The 14,661-nt window shown below is 44.7% G+C and overlaps 1 protein-coding gene across 1 annotated transcript in view; it reads left to right on the forward strand.

Annotated features, from left to right (window-relative positions):
* serinc5 (serine incorporator 5) overlaps positions 1 to 14,661 on the forward strand; it is a 48,238-nt gene that overhangs the window by 2,031 nt on the left and 31,546 nt on the right. The window contains exons 2-3 of the mRNA XM_063195123.1: positions 6,995 to 7,162; positions 12,313 to 12,491. Of these exons, the coding sequence (XP_063051193.1) occupies positions 6,995 to 7,162; positions 12,313 to 12,491 (347 nt within the window). The remainder of the gene's footprint in view (positions 1 to 6,994; positions 7,163 to 12,312; positions 12,492 to 14,661) is intronic.

The following is a 14,661-nucleotide window of genomic DNA, read 5'->3' on the forward strand; positions in this document are numbered from 1 at the left end:
GAAAGATGGAAAGCTTTTTTGTTCACCATCTTCTTCAGCAGCAGTAAAGTCATATTTTCCAGGGGAGTAGTCTGTCTTAATTCTTCTCACCACAGACTCTCAATGAAAAGGCAAGATACAGCCTGGCTATTTCTCACCAGTATTTTCAGGCATTGGGAATGCAAGAGTTGTCAGTTCACTGTAGATATGAAGCTGTGGGAAAGTTATTTTCTGAACTTTCTGAAACCGGTTTAGTTTGTTGTGTCCCCCTTCCTACATTTGTGTTGATGGCTCACAAATTTTACTAAATAACAATGAATAACAAGAGCAAACACTCTACTCTACTTTAATCTAAAGTGACTTTCAAAAAATGATATTAACGGTTATCAACTCAACTTGTTTGTGGTGGGAACACAACGTGCAGACCGTATCAAGGTTGGGTGCTAGTGAATAGGGTTGTTGGAGGGAAAACTAACATTGTAGCTTGAACCATTCAGCACATGTTGTTCTTCCACAAGCATTTCACTCCTGCACAGAGTGAGGTGGCTACTCCAGCCCATCCCAGGGTCCTGACATCTCCAGAATAGTTGCCATGGTCTCTCTCTCCCTGTCTGTCTCTCTGTGTCTGTCTCTCTGTGTCTGTCTCTCTGTGTCTGTCTCTCTGTCTGTCTCTCTCTCTCTCTGTCTCTCTGTCTCTCTCTCTCTCTCTCTCTCTCTCTCTCTCTCTCTCTGTCTCTCTGTCTCTCTCTCTCTCTCTCTCTCTCTGTCTCTGTCTCTGTCTCTGTCTCTGTCTCTCTGTTTGCCTGGGACCTGAAGGCGACTTCTGTGTACACTTGAAACAGTGAAGTAATACATTTTTGTCTGTGTTATACTATCACCCTGTCAACAGGGCCAGTGGGACTACAAAAGACTATTGAAGAATGTGGAGCTGTGGCCGTACTGTCAGTCAAGACCCCTTCTTTTTAATTCGACACTACCATCATTGATGTTGAAGGGATTTAGTTGCTAACAAATGAAGAACACTTTGTTAAAAGCAACATTCACTAAAGTAACTTTGAATTGAATGGAACGGATGGACTAATGTGTAGGAGATTCCATTTTAATATTTTGACATTAAATGAGAAAAAGACAAGCACTGCTATAAGTGTTGTGTTGAAGGAAAGAACGTTGTTGCCTAGTATAATGAGAGAATTGTGTTTTGTGTGAGTCTTTTTAACAGATACCGGTAATAGGCCACCATACCGCTGTGAAAACATGGGCATGTTGCAGGGTTTTTCTCTCCTCCTGTTGTTTTGCATGTATTTGCCAAATGCCGCGATGAGTCACGCTGTCTCCAACCAAGTGTGCTCTGAGTCAGTTTGTTTTCAAGCTGTAAGCCTGAGCCTACTCATCTAGCCTGTTCTTTTAGTTGGACATGCAGTCAACATTTATTGACCCTGGAGTGAGCGTTGCCACACAAGTTTTTTCTATGTGTGTGTGAATTTTTTTTTTTTCAAATTGTTTTTAAAACCCAGGTCTTCAGGTGCAAGCAACCACATACAGTACATACGCGTGTTGTAGAAAAAAAATCACTCTTGACTACATTTGTTTTTTTATTTAGTGGGTTAGGGTGACACACAGACACTGAAGGTGGCTTAGGCTAAAACCCTAAAAAAAGCAAGGATTGTAGTCGCTTTTCTGCAACAACTGTGTGTGTGAATAGCAAGTGAGACTCGGGTGTACGCATTAGTGGTGAGGTGGCTAGTCGATTGCAGACCCAGGCAGCAGGATTGAGTAAATTGGAACAAGGAAGTTTGCATCCACACACACACACACACACACACACACACACACACACACACACACACACACACACACACACACACACACACACACACACACACACACACACACACACTGTGTTTATCTCTCTCCTCCCCTTTCACTCTCTTTCTCGTGGGTGAGGTTACAGCATCCAGGTCATTTTCTCAGAGCTCTACGCCCTTTGTGTGTGTGTGTGTGTGTGTGTGTGTGTGTGTGTGTGTGTGTGTGTGTGTGTGTGTGTGTGTGTGTGTGTGTGTGTGTGTGTGTGTGTGTGTGTGTGTGTGTGTGTGTGTGTGTGTGTGTGTGTGTGTGTGAAGCTACTAGGGCCCTATCGCCTTTCACCCAAGGCCCCGTCTCGCAGCTGCTGGACAAGAAAGGAAGCCACTCGAGTGCCTGAGACAGAGAGAGAGAGAGAGGGAGAGAGAGAGCACCCCTTTTGTGGGGGTATTTTGGGTGAAGGGTTACAGGGGCGAGCTCTACAAGCAGCATGGGAGAGGTCAATGTGCGGGGGGCTGGGCGTAGCCTGAAGGCCCTTTCTTTCTCCCCTGGCAAAGCTGCCACCAGGCTCCTCTGACCCCTCTGGACAAGAACCCCAACCCCTCCAGTTCACCCTCAGAATAGCTGGTGGGTGATGGATGATGTATCCTAGGCACACTGGCCTAATGGCTAGAGAGTTGGTCTTGTGATCAGAATGTTATATGTTCGAGTCCTGTACCAGTAGGAGGAATGTGGATGCTGTGTAGTACCCTTACCCACAAGCAGGGCACCAAACCCCACACTGATTGGTTCCCCTCTTCAGGGGAATTTGAAATGTTGTAGAATGGCTTCTCTGGCCAGACTAAGGTCTCGAAGAGACTTGCAGTCATGATAACCAGGCTAGTTATGATCAGAAGGTTAAAGGTTCAAATCCCATACCCTCACTCATGAGCAAGGCGCCTAACCTGCTCCACACTGCTCCAGGGACTGTAAGTAATAAGCTTAGGCTACCCTGTTCCCCAATACCAGGAAGTCGCTTTGGATGAAAGCATCAGCTTAAGTGTGATGTATGGGTTGGAGAGGCAGACCACCCGTCTTCAGGCTATGTAATAGAGGGGATCTCTCTGGTCCACACCCTTCCACTGGTTCTTCCACCCACAGCTTGCGCAGGCCTTTTCTTAAGTGTATGTCATTTGCTTCTCTTAGCGAGCCCTTCCCTTCTTTTCCCTGCAGTCTTTTCTCGGATGAGTGGATGCTTTTGGGATTGTGCGGTCAAGTTAGCGTTGCTATTTGTAGCGTTCAATCCGTGCGTGCGAGGGCGGCAATGCAAAACTGTGGAATCCTCCTGAAAGTAAATGCAAGGTCACAATTTGGGTTAGAAGCACAGCTTTGATCCAGTATCCAGTATGTGCTTTAAAGTACAGTAGGACGTACTGTGTTCATTTCAGTTTGTTTTTAACTGACATTAAAAATGTCGACAGTAAGCCCCAGACCTATCTATCAGCAGTGCTCAGGGTTGTTAGCCTGGGATCCACATGACATACCTTATCCTGGAAAATCTCTCTGAAACTGAAATGTTCCACACGAGCCAGCGGAAAGGACAGATGAAGACATTCCCAGACTCTTCCCCCCCAGCCCTAACCAGCGTTGCCTCGAAAGCATTGATACGGCCCTAATGCCAGTAATCTCTCTGGATACATGTGCTTCTAGTCTTCGCTGCTACGTTTACTGCCGCTGACAGGCACGCATCTTATGCATGCATGCCGCCATGGAAACAGTCCTCTTCCTGCCGTGACGGCAGCCAATGGGAATTGTTCTTGGGCATGGCTGGAAAAGGTTTGCTTCTTGCTTGACCAATGGGAGCAAGTGTGTGGTTTGTTTTAAAACATCTGCTCTTGTGATCTCACGCCCACTGTATTGAGGGCTTTTGGTGTTGTGGTGTTTGCTAGTAGGAGAGTGGATGAGGGATCCACAATAACAGTTGAGGGAGTGTTCTTCTTAAGCCACTTTGATTTCTAACAGACATAGACCTGGCCTGGGACAATACCTTGTTGTATTTCGTCTGAAAGCAGAGTACAAAGCCACACAAAAGGTTGAAAATGTGGTTTTGTGTAGCGAGAGTTGACAGACGTACGGACACAGAATGAAGAATGTACATGGAACCTAAATGATTTCAACTCATTGCATAGGCTGTGTTGCTTATTATCACTTAGCCTATACAAGTTTAAATTCAGTCAGTTATAGCAACATGTAAAAACAATTCATAATACACTATTTACACAGTAATATTGAATCATCGAGTCATTAGAGAATATCTGTTAGTTATGGTGTAAACGTACTTAACTACAAACTACATAATTCAGCCAGATCAACTCGTAATAACAATACATAAAGCACTGCTACACGATGACATTGAATCATTTCTCGTCATCAAACAGCCTTATTAGAAAAGATCAATCTTATCATTGACCCGACCCACTAACTGCGTAATACGACACCCCTGTGAAGGTCACTGGCATGAGAAAGCTTTGTACATCAAGGAGGCTGCAGTGTGTGAGAGTGAAACTGGTGTTCAGGCCCATACAAGAAGTAAGGGGCATTCTCTCAGAAATGCACATTTTCACTTTCAAAAATGATGCTTGTGTTGATCAAACCCTGCAGTTATTTTGAGGACAGGGTCATTTCCCAATCTTTTTCCCCATTCAACATCCCGATTGCAAATGAGAAAATGACCTTTTGAATTTTGATTCTGAATAGAATAGATATTGAATAGAACTTTTATCATCAGTGATGTCTTTCCTCGGCTTATGAGGCCACAGGCAAAAGGAGAGGATGGGAGGTGAGAGATCCAGTTGGCCCCTATAAAGTGTACAGAGATGGTGTGTGCTGTACTGCCTTGGCACAGACAGCTTCTGAATATTAATAGGCACCATAAGGTAGTGTGCGTTTGTTCTTGCTGCCAAAAGGCCCCGGGCTAATTTGTTAGTTTACTTCACACTTTCAAATGTCCCCCAGAAAATCTGACCTGGTGGGCAGACCCCTGTGGATAATCTTACGTTTTCATCGTTGTAGAGCACTTACCGTTTTTTTTTATGCTCCCGAAACTAGTAACACTGTTTTTTTCTACTCACTGCCCTGTATTGCAGGATTTTGTAAACATTGCGTTATGTTTAGCCTAGTTTTGCTCAGTCCAGTAGGCCCCTGTGGCTCTGCTGCAAAGAAAATGGACTCGCTTTCTCTCACCACCACCCTTGCTCCACTTGGACCGCATATCTTAACCCATCACTGCATTCAGCTAACTCAGATTAAATCAAGAAATAACACTGTTATTGTTTCAATCTGGAATAAATATGGCGTGTCATACAGCATATTAGAAGAGGAGGATTGCTCAATATGCACAAACAGAGAACACAGCAAGGCATCCATCATCCAGCTGAGTAATATAGATTTCATGGCAATAATATATTTTCTTTAAGGGGAGAGATAGGCTTTGGCACAGTCGAGTGTTCAATAAAGAAGAACAAAACGTATTTCCCATAACATAGTCGTTGTAAAGGCTCAACTCACAGCTGCCCAAACACAGTAGAGAGAGGGTTCACTCACATCATAAATGCGTAGTACGGCATGGCCACTCCTGGGAGTCACCTTCTTCTTCTACTTTCAGGTGCTGGTTACACGTATGCTGATATTTTTAAATGCAGATATTTGTTATCCGTTTATGTGTAAACACGACATGTGTATAAAAATAAAAACCCCATTGTGACGGGTGCATTGTAGCTCCCTAAATGGGATATTTTTGAAATCGATGTTTTGAAATGCAGATTCTAAAACTCCTTTTATATAAACAAGAGGCCAAAACCAATGCGGGGTGGGGAACCTATGTCTGGAGGGCTGTTTACGGACCTTGATGCCGTCTTATCCGGTCCCCGACATAATTTTAATGTTATGCGGTTTCACATGAAATATGCAATGTTTAATAAAATGCTAGAAATTAAATTTGTATATTTTCAGGGGACCTCATGAGCGTGGGGTCTGTTTTAAAGGTGGCCACCTTCAATATAGGCCTAAAGTGCAGGGGGAAATCCTGGTTTATGTTCATGGTACGAAGGATGTTCTAAGACTTGAAGTGGCCCTTTCAATGAAAGAGGTTCCCCACCCCAGACATACTTGTGAACAGCCTTTCAGTACTGGCAGCATGGTAAAGAGCAATGCCTTTACCGCCAGGGCTGGAGGGTGGACCAGGTTACAGGACACAGTGAATTTTTGACAGCTGTCATTAATTATCCACCACCATTAACACTGACTAACAGCTGTAGTTAATTTGGCCACAAACTCAACATTTATAACTGGACATCAAGGAGAGTAGAGACAGGAGGGCTTACTGACGTCATAACAGCGTAGTACGAAATGATGGCGAGGGGAGTATGGAAATTTTATTCTTCTACGGTCAGTATTGGAAGCATCAGGGAAGCATGCAATGCCACTTTCGCGAGGGTCGGAGTGTGGAACAGGTCATAGGACAGCATGAATGTTTGTCAGCTGTCCTTAATTACCCCCAGCAATTACTGCTGACCAACAGCTGCTGTTAATTTGGCCACAAATGATGGTGTCGCCCCCACTTACCATGCGCAAGGGAGTACGGAAATTGTATACATCGCACTCACTGACCAATGACCATGTGCAAGGGAGTTACTTTTCCATCCACTCATTTCCTCAGGCAATGACGCCGTACTACACTGTGGCCAATGCATTTCCCCCCCGAGAGATTGTTCTTCTGTGTCGAGTTTCTTTGCTGGACATCTGAGTCACCACGGGAGTCCGATTCCAATATGTGGACTCCCGTCCTCGACCTGTGCTTGTGGCCTCGTGTTTCACTGATGCCCCGCCTCCATGGAGAAAACAATAAAGTCTCCCCACTGTTAGCCTAGCCACAACAACTTTTGGGAGAATTGTAGACTCTACTCCTACGCCTCTACGCCTTCGTACTACATCGTGGTCAATGCATTTTCCAGAGAGTGATAATTCTTATCCAATGTACTTCCTTTGCCGCTGCCTCGTGCTTTTTTTGTTAATGTATTCAATTGGAGTCCTTCACCAGTTGGTTAATTGGTGCTTTTCAAGTGTTAATGGACACATTTTAATTGAGTATGGATTGAGTTGAGTATGATTATGAATTGAGTTGAGTATGAGTATTAATTGAGTATGAATTGCCTTCCTCTTCCTCTTTGTCTTCCAGCTGGCCTGCTGCTGCGGCTCGGCAGCGTGCTCGCTATGCTGTGGCTGCTGCCCCAAGATCAAGCAGTCGACCGGCACGCGCTTCATGTACGCGCTCTACTTCATGTTTGTCACCGTCATCTGCGTGGTGATGATGTCGCCCACCGTGGAGCAGCAGATGCAGGAACACGTAAGTCCCTACGCAAGGCTTTCACCGGTGACAAAACATTGTTAGGCCAGTGTCTCAACAAGGGCTCTACAGTCCCCCAGGGGGCGTTAGGGAGCCCTAGAGGGGCGTTGAGAAGGATACAGCTTAGAGGGGCTGCTCAGTTTCCCAGAAGCCCTCTCCTGCTCGCCTATTGGCTTAAAGTGAGCCTATATCTCGGATGCAGCAGAAATCTCGAGTTTTCATGGGTGACTTAACATTCTTACAATATATAAAACAATAAATCAGTCAGACCAGTTTGCCCTAGCTCACATATGTAAAGGTATTGATATTTTGAGCAATGTGTCAGGGCAACAATACTTTAAGATGTTGTTTGGGCCGTTAATCGCCATGTTTTTATCCAGAGAACTTGGATCAGCAGCAGCCCACTTTTTAAACCATTCCATCTGAAAAAAATTAGGAGCTAGGCATTGTTGTTGCCCTGTGACTTTGCTCAAAAAGCTTCCCTGTGAATTATAACCTTGAGACTTCTCACATTTCTACTGTATGTAGGAGCATTCATGCACTCAAGCGTCTCGCCCAACACGGAGTGAGTTAAGATTCAATATCTCTGTATCTCAGACCATGTCTGAGCTTGCCCCAGTTCAGACAGATGTACAGTAAGGTGCTGTTTCCACGTAGCAGGATATTTTTTAGCAGGGTATTTTTTTCCTCCTGCTAGGTGGAAACGCAACATGTGGATAAAAAAATCCTCCATTGTAACAAATGCGTTTCAGACCCCTAAACAGGATATTTTTTTCTCCTGCTATTTTTTTCTCCTGCACCTGGATTTTTAAATATCTGCTACGTGGAAACGGAAGGCCAAAACCAATGCAAAACCAATACAAGCAGGAGAAAAAAATATCCACATATAAAAATATCCAGCTACGTGGAAACGGCACCCAAGTCTCAACTGTCTCGTGCAGCAACAGTCATGCAGGTACCTGTACGTGTCACCCACCAGGCAGTGACCAGGCTAAACATTTAACTTTATCCAGGTCAGACCAGGTTTAATCTGGCCCCAGCTCAGAGAGGCATGCACTAAGTCTCAAAATTCTCATGTAGGAAGCTGAATATTCAAGTTATGCAAGTGAGTGACTAAATTTTTTCTTCTTTTTGTGAACAGTATCTTTAGTATATTTGCTGTTTTATCTTGCTCCAGCTCAGACGGACAACATCAATCCCATGTAAAAACATTCATGTCTAGCAAGTGAGTGACGTAAACATTTGTATGAACATTATCTCAGTATCTCCGTTGTTTTATCTTGCCCCAGCCGAGACGCGCCCTTTTGGCAAACACATGCTCTGGTCAAAACAATGAGGCGGGGGGGAAAAGAGAAAAGAGTAAGGGAAGTGGAGAGCTTTTGCACTGGCTACATGCTGAGGCGAAACGCTAACCTGGTGTTTTTCAAAGGGGGGGGGGCAAGGGGGGGTTTTGAGAAGTATACAGTTGTTAGGGGGCGGTGCTTAGTTGTCATTGAGGGCATTAGCAATTTACATTTTTTAATAGTAAGGGGGCATTGGCAAGCTTATGATGAGGTCAAGGGGGCTTTGGGAGGCTTTGGATGAAGTCCACTGGGCGTTGAGAACCACTGCGCTAAGTCTAACCATAGAAGGGTAAAACGGCTAGAGAAACCCCATAACAAATGGCTCTTAAATCTTCCCCATCACCCTGTTGCAGTCCAATAAAGGGCAAGACATCACACTGATCTCGGATACCCTTGACCATAAACCTACCCTCTCTTTGGCGTCTTTTCCCCACACCGCCGTTGCAGATTGTTTCGGCACACATACAAACGGCACAAAGAATGACTTCATTTTGCAGAGCGAAGACTGTACAAACGAGGGGCTCTCATCTCGACCTCCCTTCCTACCATGGCTTACCCCCCTCGCAAAGAAAGATCTAATGGCACAACTGACTGAAGAAATACAGCTTGCTGCTCAAAAGAAGAAGAACTCTTTGAGTGGCTATTAGTGTTGCACCAATACCATTTTTTGGCCCCGATACCGATACCCGATACCCAACTGTGCAGTATCGGCCGATACCGATATCACACCGATACTAAAATATATATACAGTTTATGTATGAAGAGCTGCATAGGCTACTACTTGGATGTAACATCATTGACTAATATTGTCCAAAGTGAATCCTGTAGCACTTTTAATACTTTTTAAATACTTCTGATATAAAATAACTAAGATCAAGGCTGCGTTCAAGTGTCATATGAGCATCTGTAAGGTATTGGTGCCCACCGATACCGATGGTGTTGGTACTCGCCGATACCGATACCACCATTCTAGTGCCGTATCGGGGCCCCGGCCGATACTGGTATCGGTATCGGTATCGGTGCAACACTAGTGGATATGCACCCCCCCACCCCCCCCACCCCCTTGACAGTAGCTGTAGTTCTTGGGCTGCAGTCCTGTTCCTTGGAAACACTGAGTACAAAAGGAATGTTGCCGTGGAGCTGTGTGTTTGTTAGGGATGGTACAAACCGCACCGAAAACCGAAACCGTACAATTCACACACATACCGAACCGAACCGTGCAATCCGTGACAAACCGCAATTCATGTACTGCCCAGCAAAATATGTAAAACAGATATTCTAGGAGTATCTCATCCAGTCTCTCTGATTAAAACATTAGCGTATGAGACAAATCAGAGGATGACATAATTAACATCACACCATTTTCACATTATAAGCCTATACAAACCATATGTAGGACATTTAGTGATAAGTCCGATTCTATTAGCCAATTGAAAGAGGGCATTTGGAACGCTCAGACAGCGCACATCAGCTGACGACAGTTTAAGTGCAAGCGCAGGTTAGCACAAGAGGCCGTTCTCAGACTGCAAAAGGTCAAATTCAACTTGCGCATCATCACTTTATAGCTGCAGTTGTATAGACCTACATATTGTTTAATACTCCCAGTGCACCATTTATCATGAACTAAAAAAAAAGAACCGTAGAGAACCGAAAACCGTGAACTTGACACCGTGATATGAACCGAACCGTGAATTTTGTGAACCGTACCACCCCTAGTGTTTGTGTGTGTGAGCCATTGTGTTCCGTCCGACTGTCATGTAGGCCCCTGGTTTACAGGCTGGCCTCGCCTCCCTATCCCTCCTGCATTGTTGCCGGGGGCCGGTCTCCACTCCCCCTACTCTGTTTAAAATTTCACATGAGAACAAGAGACCAGTCAAAGTAATAAGGCAATACCAAGGAGTGGGAACCCCCCCCCCTCTTCTCCTCTATACCCTCTTTTTGGGCTGAGAACCAAAAGTCTGAGAGCACATTGTTAACAAGAGCTACACAAGACCTTGCAATGCCAGTCTCAATAGACGTTTAGCATATTCAAGTTCCAAAAAGAAATTACATTTTAAATAGAGTTTAAATAAGGATTAGTATGTATTAAGTATTATTATAAGTATTAAATAAGTAGTGCTGATGTCCTTTTAAGATGTTAACCCAACCACCACCTTTAATCATCAGTGCTTTGAAAGGTGTGTCCATGTTTAGATTTCACTCCCCACCACACACACATTTCTGGAAAGATGATTATGGCTCTATGTCAAACATATTTTCCCTACCCTAGGCTGCAATTACTTGTACTAAATGTGACCTGGGAGGCCACGCCAGGCAGATTTCTCCAGGTTTTCCAGATGGGTGTTGCTGCTGCACAGATGAAGACGCTTATTTCAGTCTTGTGCTGTGGCTACACTGAATGCATCAAGTCAAAGACTTATTTGCAGTAACATCTTAGCTTCCACTATGATCAGTTGAACTGGTTACACCAGACAAGGCAGCACATCGAAAGGAAAAACAAATATTAGATTCCATCAGTTTTCAATGCACTTTTCCTTCAACGTTTGTAATGCATCCAGCGTAGAATTAACTGATACCCTTGCACATTTGAGAATAGTGCGATTTTTATCCGTTTTACATCGGGCTCATTTTAATGTTCCAGAGTTGCTTTCACTCAGTCCTCAGTTCATCCAAGAATAGCTTGGGCGGCCTTCACAGCCTCCACTGTGAGTCGGTTGTGTTCATACTGTACAGTGTACACTATGTGTAGTGTTTTGGCAGAGCCGCATTGGTCTCTGGGTATTGGGTAAACAGTTAAAAACTGAAGAAGGCTTTTTGTTTGAGTTCCTAAGTCAACTTTTAATATTTAATTTCTGCAGCCTTCATTTTCCTTGATTCAAAGCTACATTTTCATTTAGCCCTTTCCCTCCCTCGTTCCTAGCTGCAAAGACATAACAGTTTAATATCTAGACATTATTTATCCGCAGACATGTTAGCAATATTATAAGAACAGTCCTCAGGCAGTTGTGTTATTTCTGTACTGCACATGGAGTATTAGCCTGTCCATGTAGTAAAAGCATTCACCCACAGATCCTGTATTTTCAAGGACACAAATGATGCTTATTTGTGGGATTATAAAACAGAGGTTCTCAGTCTGTTTTGCGATATTATTACTGCACTGCTCAATGTGAAATACCTACATATGCTAACGGTGTGATTACACCACGCTGCATTACACTTAAAATTTTAGATGAAAAAATTAAGCTATTCTGACTGTAACCTCTGATCAAATAATTTAACCTTTGACACCTACTTGTTCTATTGCACCTGTGAGACACATGTGAGATACTGAATGACGCTGAGGTAACTTTGAAATGTTAGCAGGACGACAAAACACATGCTCTCAATCGGTTAGGCTGTGGTACCGAGCTAAAATTAATGTGCCTTGTGATGACATCACATTACACTCTTGGGATAACATCAAAAAGGATCAAAATGATGCTTGCTGTGTTATGTGACTCACTCTTACAAGGACATGTGTGAGACATCACCAGGATTACAGTCCGTTTTCGAGTATTATGCTCTGAGCGCATCATTTGAACTTTGACCCCCTAGATCCCGTTCTACAAGGACATGAGTGAGGCATATCACCAGCATTACAGTACAAAACTGTTTTCCAGTATTATGCTCTGAGTGCGTCATTTGAACTTTGACCCCCTAGATCCCGTTCTACAAGGACACATGTGAGGCATATCACCAGCATTACAGTACAAAACTGTTTTCCAGTATTGTGCTCTGAGTGCGTCATTTGAACTTTGACCCCCTAGATCCCGTTCTACAAGGACATGTGTGAGACGCTGAATGACGGTGAGATCTGCAAGAGCCTGGTGGGCTACTCGGCCGTCTACAAGGTATGCTTCGGCATGGCCTGCTTCTTCTTCTTCTTCTGCATCTTCAACATACGCGTGCAGACCAGCGCAGGATGCAGAGCGGCCGTTCACAACGGGTAAAGCACTCTCTCTCACTCCCTCTCTCTTTCTCTTTCTCTCTTTCTCTCTCTCTCTCTCTCTCTCTCTCTCTCTCTCTCTCTCTCTCTCTCTCCCTTTCTCTCTCTCTCTCTCTCTCTCTCTCTCTCTCTCTCTCTCTTTCTCTACCTTTGTCTCCACTAAAGTATGTCTTTCTATATACGTCTCTTTTTTCAGTCTGTCTTTACCTGCTTTTTTCTGTCTTCCTCTTTCAGTCAGCCTCTCCCGTTTTCTATTTCTCTCGCTCTCTGGCTCGCTGTCAGTCCTCCTGTCTGTCTTTGACTCGCTCCCTCCCTCACTCTCTGATTCTCTTTTCTTTCTGACTCTCCTTCCCTGACTCTCTCACTCGCTCTTCTTCTCATCACTCTCTCTCTCTCTCTCTCTCTCTCTCTCTCTCTCTCTCTCTCTCTCTTTCTCTTTCTCTCTCTCTCTCTCTCTTTCTCTCTGTGGAACACACACATTAACACAAAAGCCCATGTCGCCACTCCCTCTCTCTTTCCATTATTTAGTTCCCTTTCTCTATTTGCTTTTTGTTGACTGGTGGTTGACACATTTTCTATTTCCTGTCCATTTCCACTCTCACCACTCCTTCTCTCTTGACTCCCTCACTTAACCCATCCCTCCCTCTTTTCCTATTTAACTCTGTCAGTATCTTTCCTGTGTTTGACACTTAGTTCACTTGTCTAGGCTTCAGAATTTCCCCCTGAGCTTTGTTTCTGTTCTGTGGAGTGAAGCCATCTGTAACCATCACCACACAACTTTTTCAACCAGGACAACTCGAGGTTTTTATTGTGTTTTGAGCTGTTGTTTTTATTGTTCAGCAATATGTGTAGTACACAACGAGACAAAATATCACTGTGACCAGCTAGTGATGTATGCAACTCATTGACAGTAGCAAAGGGAAGAGCTCACGATTAGCCTCATGCTAGTGGAAGCCGCAAAAAGAGAAGAGGACATTAGCATCATGCTAGTGGCAACCGCAGAGAGAAGAGCTCACGATTAGCATCATGCTAGTGGCAGCCGCAAAAAGAGAAGAGGACATTAGCTTATATACTGTCAATGATGCAACTGTATATCACTCCTTACGCTGCTCCTAGGGCTCCAGCCATCCCCATCCAGTCCTAACCCCCCTCATCATCATTCTCCACTCCTCCTCCCCTCCCCATTCTGTCCACTCCTCAGCCCCTCCTCTTCCCTGTCGGGACACGGTCGTGTCCCCGGGAACATGGCCGAGGCGTAGCCAGCGCCACAGGATCACATGTATGCCTTGGCAGCCGGCCTTTTGTAGCACTGTAGTAGGCCTGTCACTGAGGCTGCGTTTAGCTGCGAGCAGCTTACCCCCCCTCTTCCCACCATGCACCACCACTACGAGCCCCAACCCCCCTACAACCCCCCTCCTCGCTGTCCTCCCACACCACAGGCCGATGAATAGCCGTATTAATTCCGAGGCTCTGGCCGGAGGAAGTTGCCGCTGCAGAATGACTCGCTCTTGTTCTCGCTCTTGCTGGCCGCTTACGAATCAAAAGACTTAAACCCTTTAACCCACTGACACACACAGCGAGAGAGAAAGGGTGCTTGCAATCCTCTAATTGGATCTTCAGTAATTGGATGTTTACAAACACTATTAAACACTACGAAGTGTGCAAACATTACTAAGCCATGAGTAGGAGGGTTTGTCTTTTTTTTTAAAGCTTACAGGGGTAAGTGATACACAAAGAATGATATGTGACTTTTTTGCTGATGAATGAGAATCTAATTTTCCAGCCTGAAAAACCATGAAAATCACCTGTCACTTTAAAAAACACTCTGGATGATGGCCCGTTGGCCCGTGGCTTAGTAGGTTGGGCACTGAACCGCTATACGGACGACCTGGGTTCGATTCCCGACCCTGGTCATTTCCCAATCCCTCCCGCGTCTCTCTCCCACTCATTTCCTGTCCCACTCTTCATTGTCCTGTCTAAATAAAGTTGACCCCCCCACACACACACACACACCCCATACACAAATAATTAAGTAAACAATGTGTCAGCAATACACAGCACAGCAACGCACGGCACAGATTTCTCTGCTTTTTTTGGCCTTCCCCAATCACAGTCCTGAATGTTTTACCCACCTGAGTGCGCTCCACTTATACGACCTCTGGGAAACATG

The sequence above is a fragment of the Engraulis encrasicolus genome, chromosome 3, assembly GCF_034702125.1.
Source record: "Engraulis encrasicolus isolate BLACKSEA-1 chromosome 3, IST_EnEncr_1.0, whole genome shotgun sequence".
Classification (NCBI taxonomy): domain Eukaryota; kingdom Metazoa; phylum Chordata; class Actinopteri; order Clupeiformes; family Engraulidae; genus Engraulis; species Engraulis encrasicolus.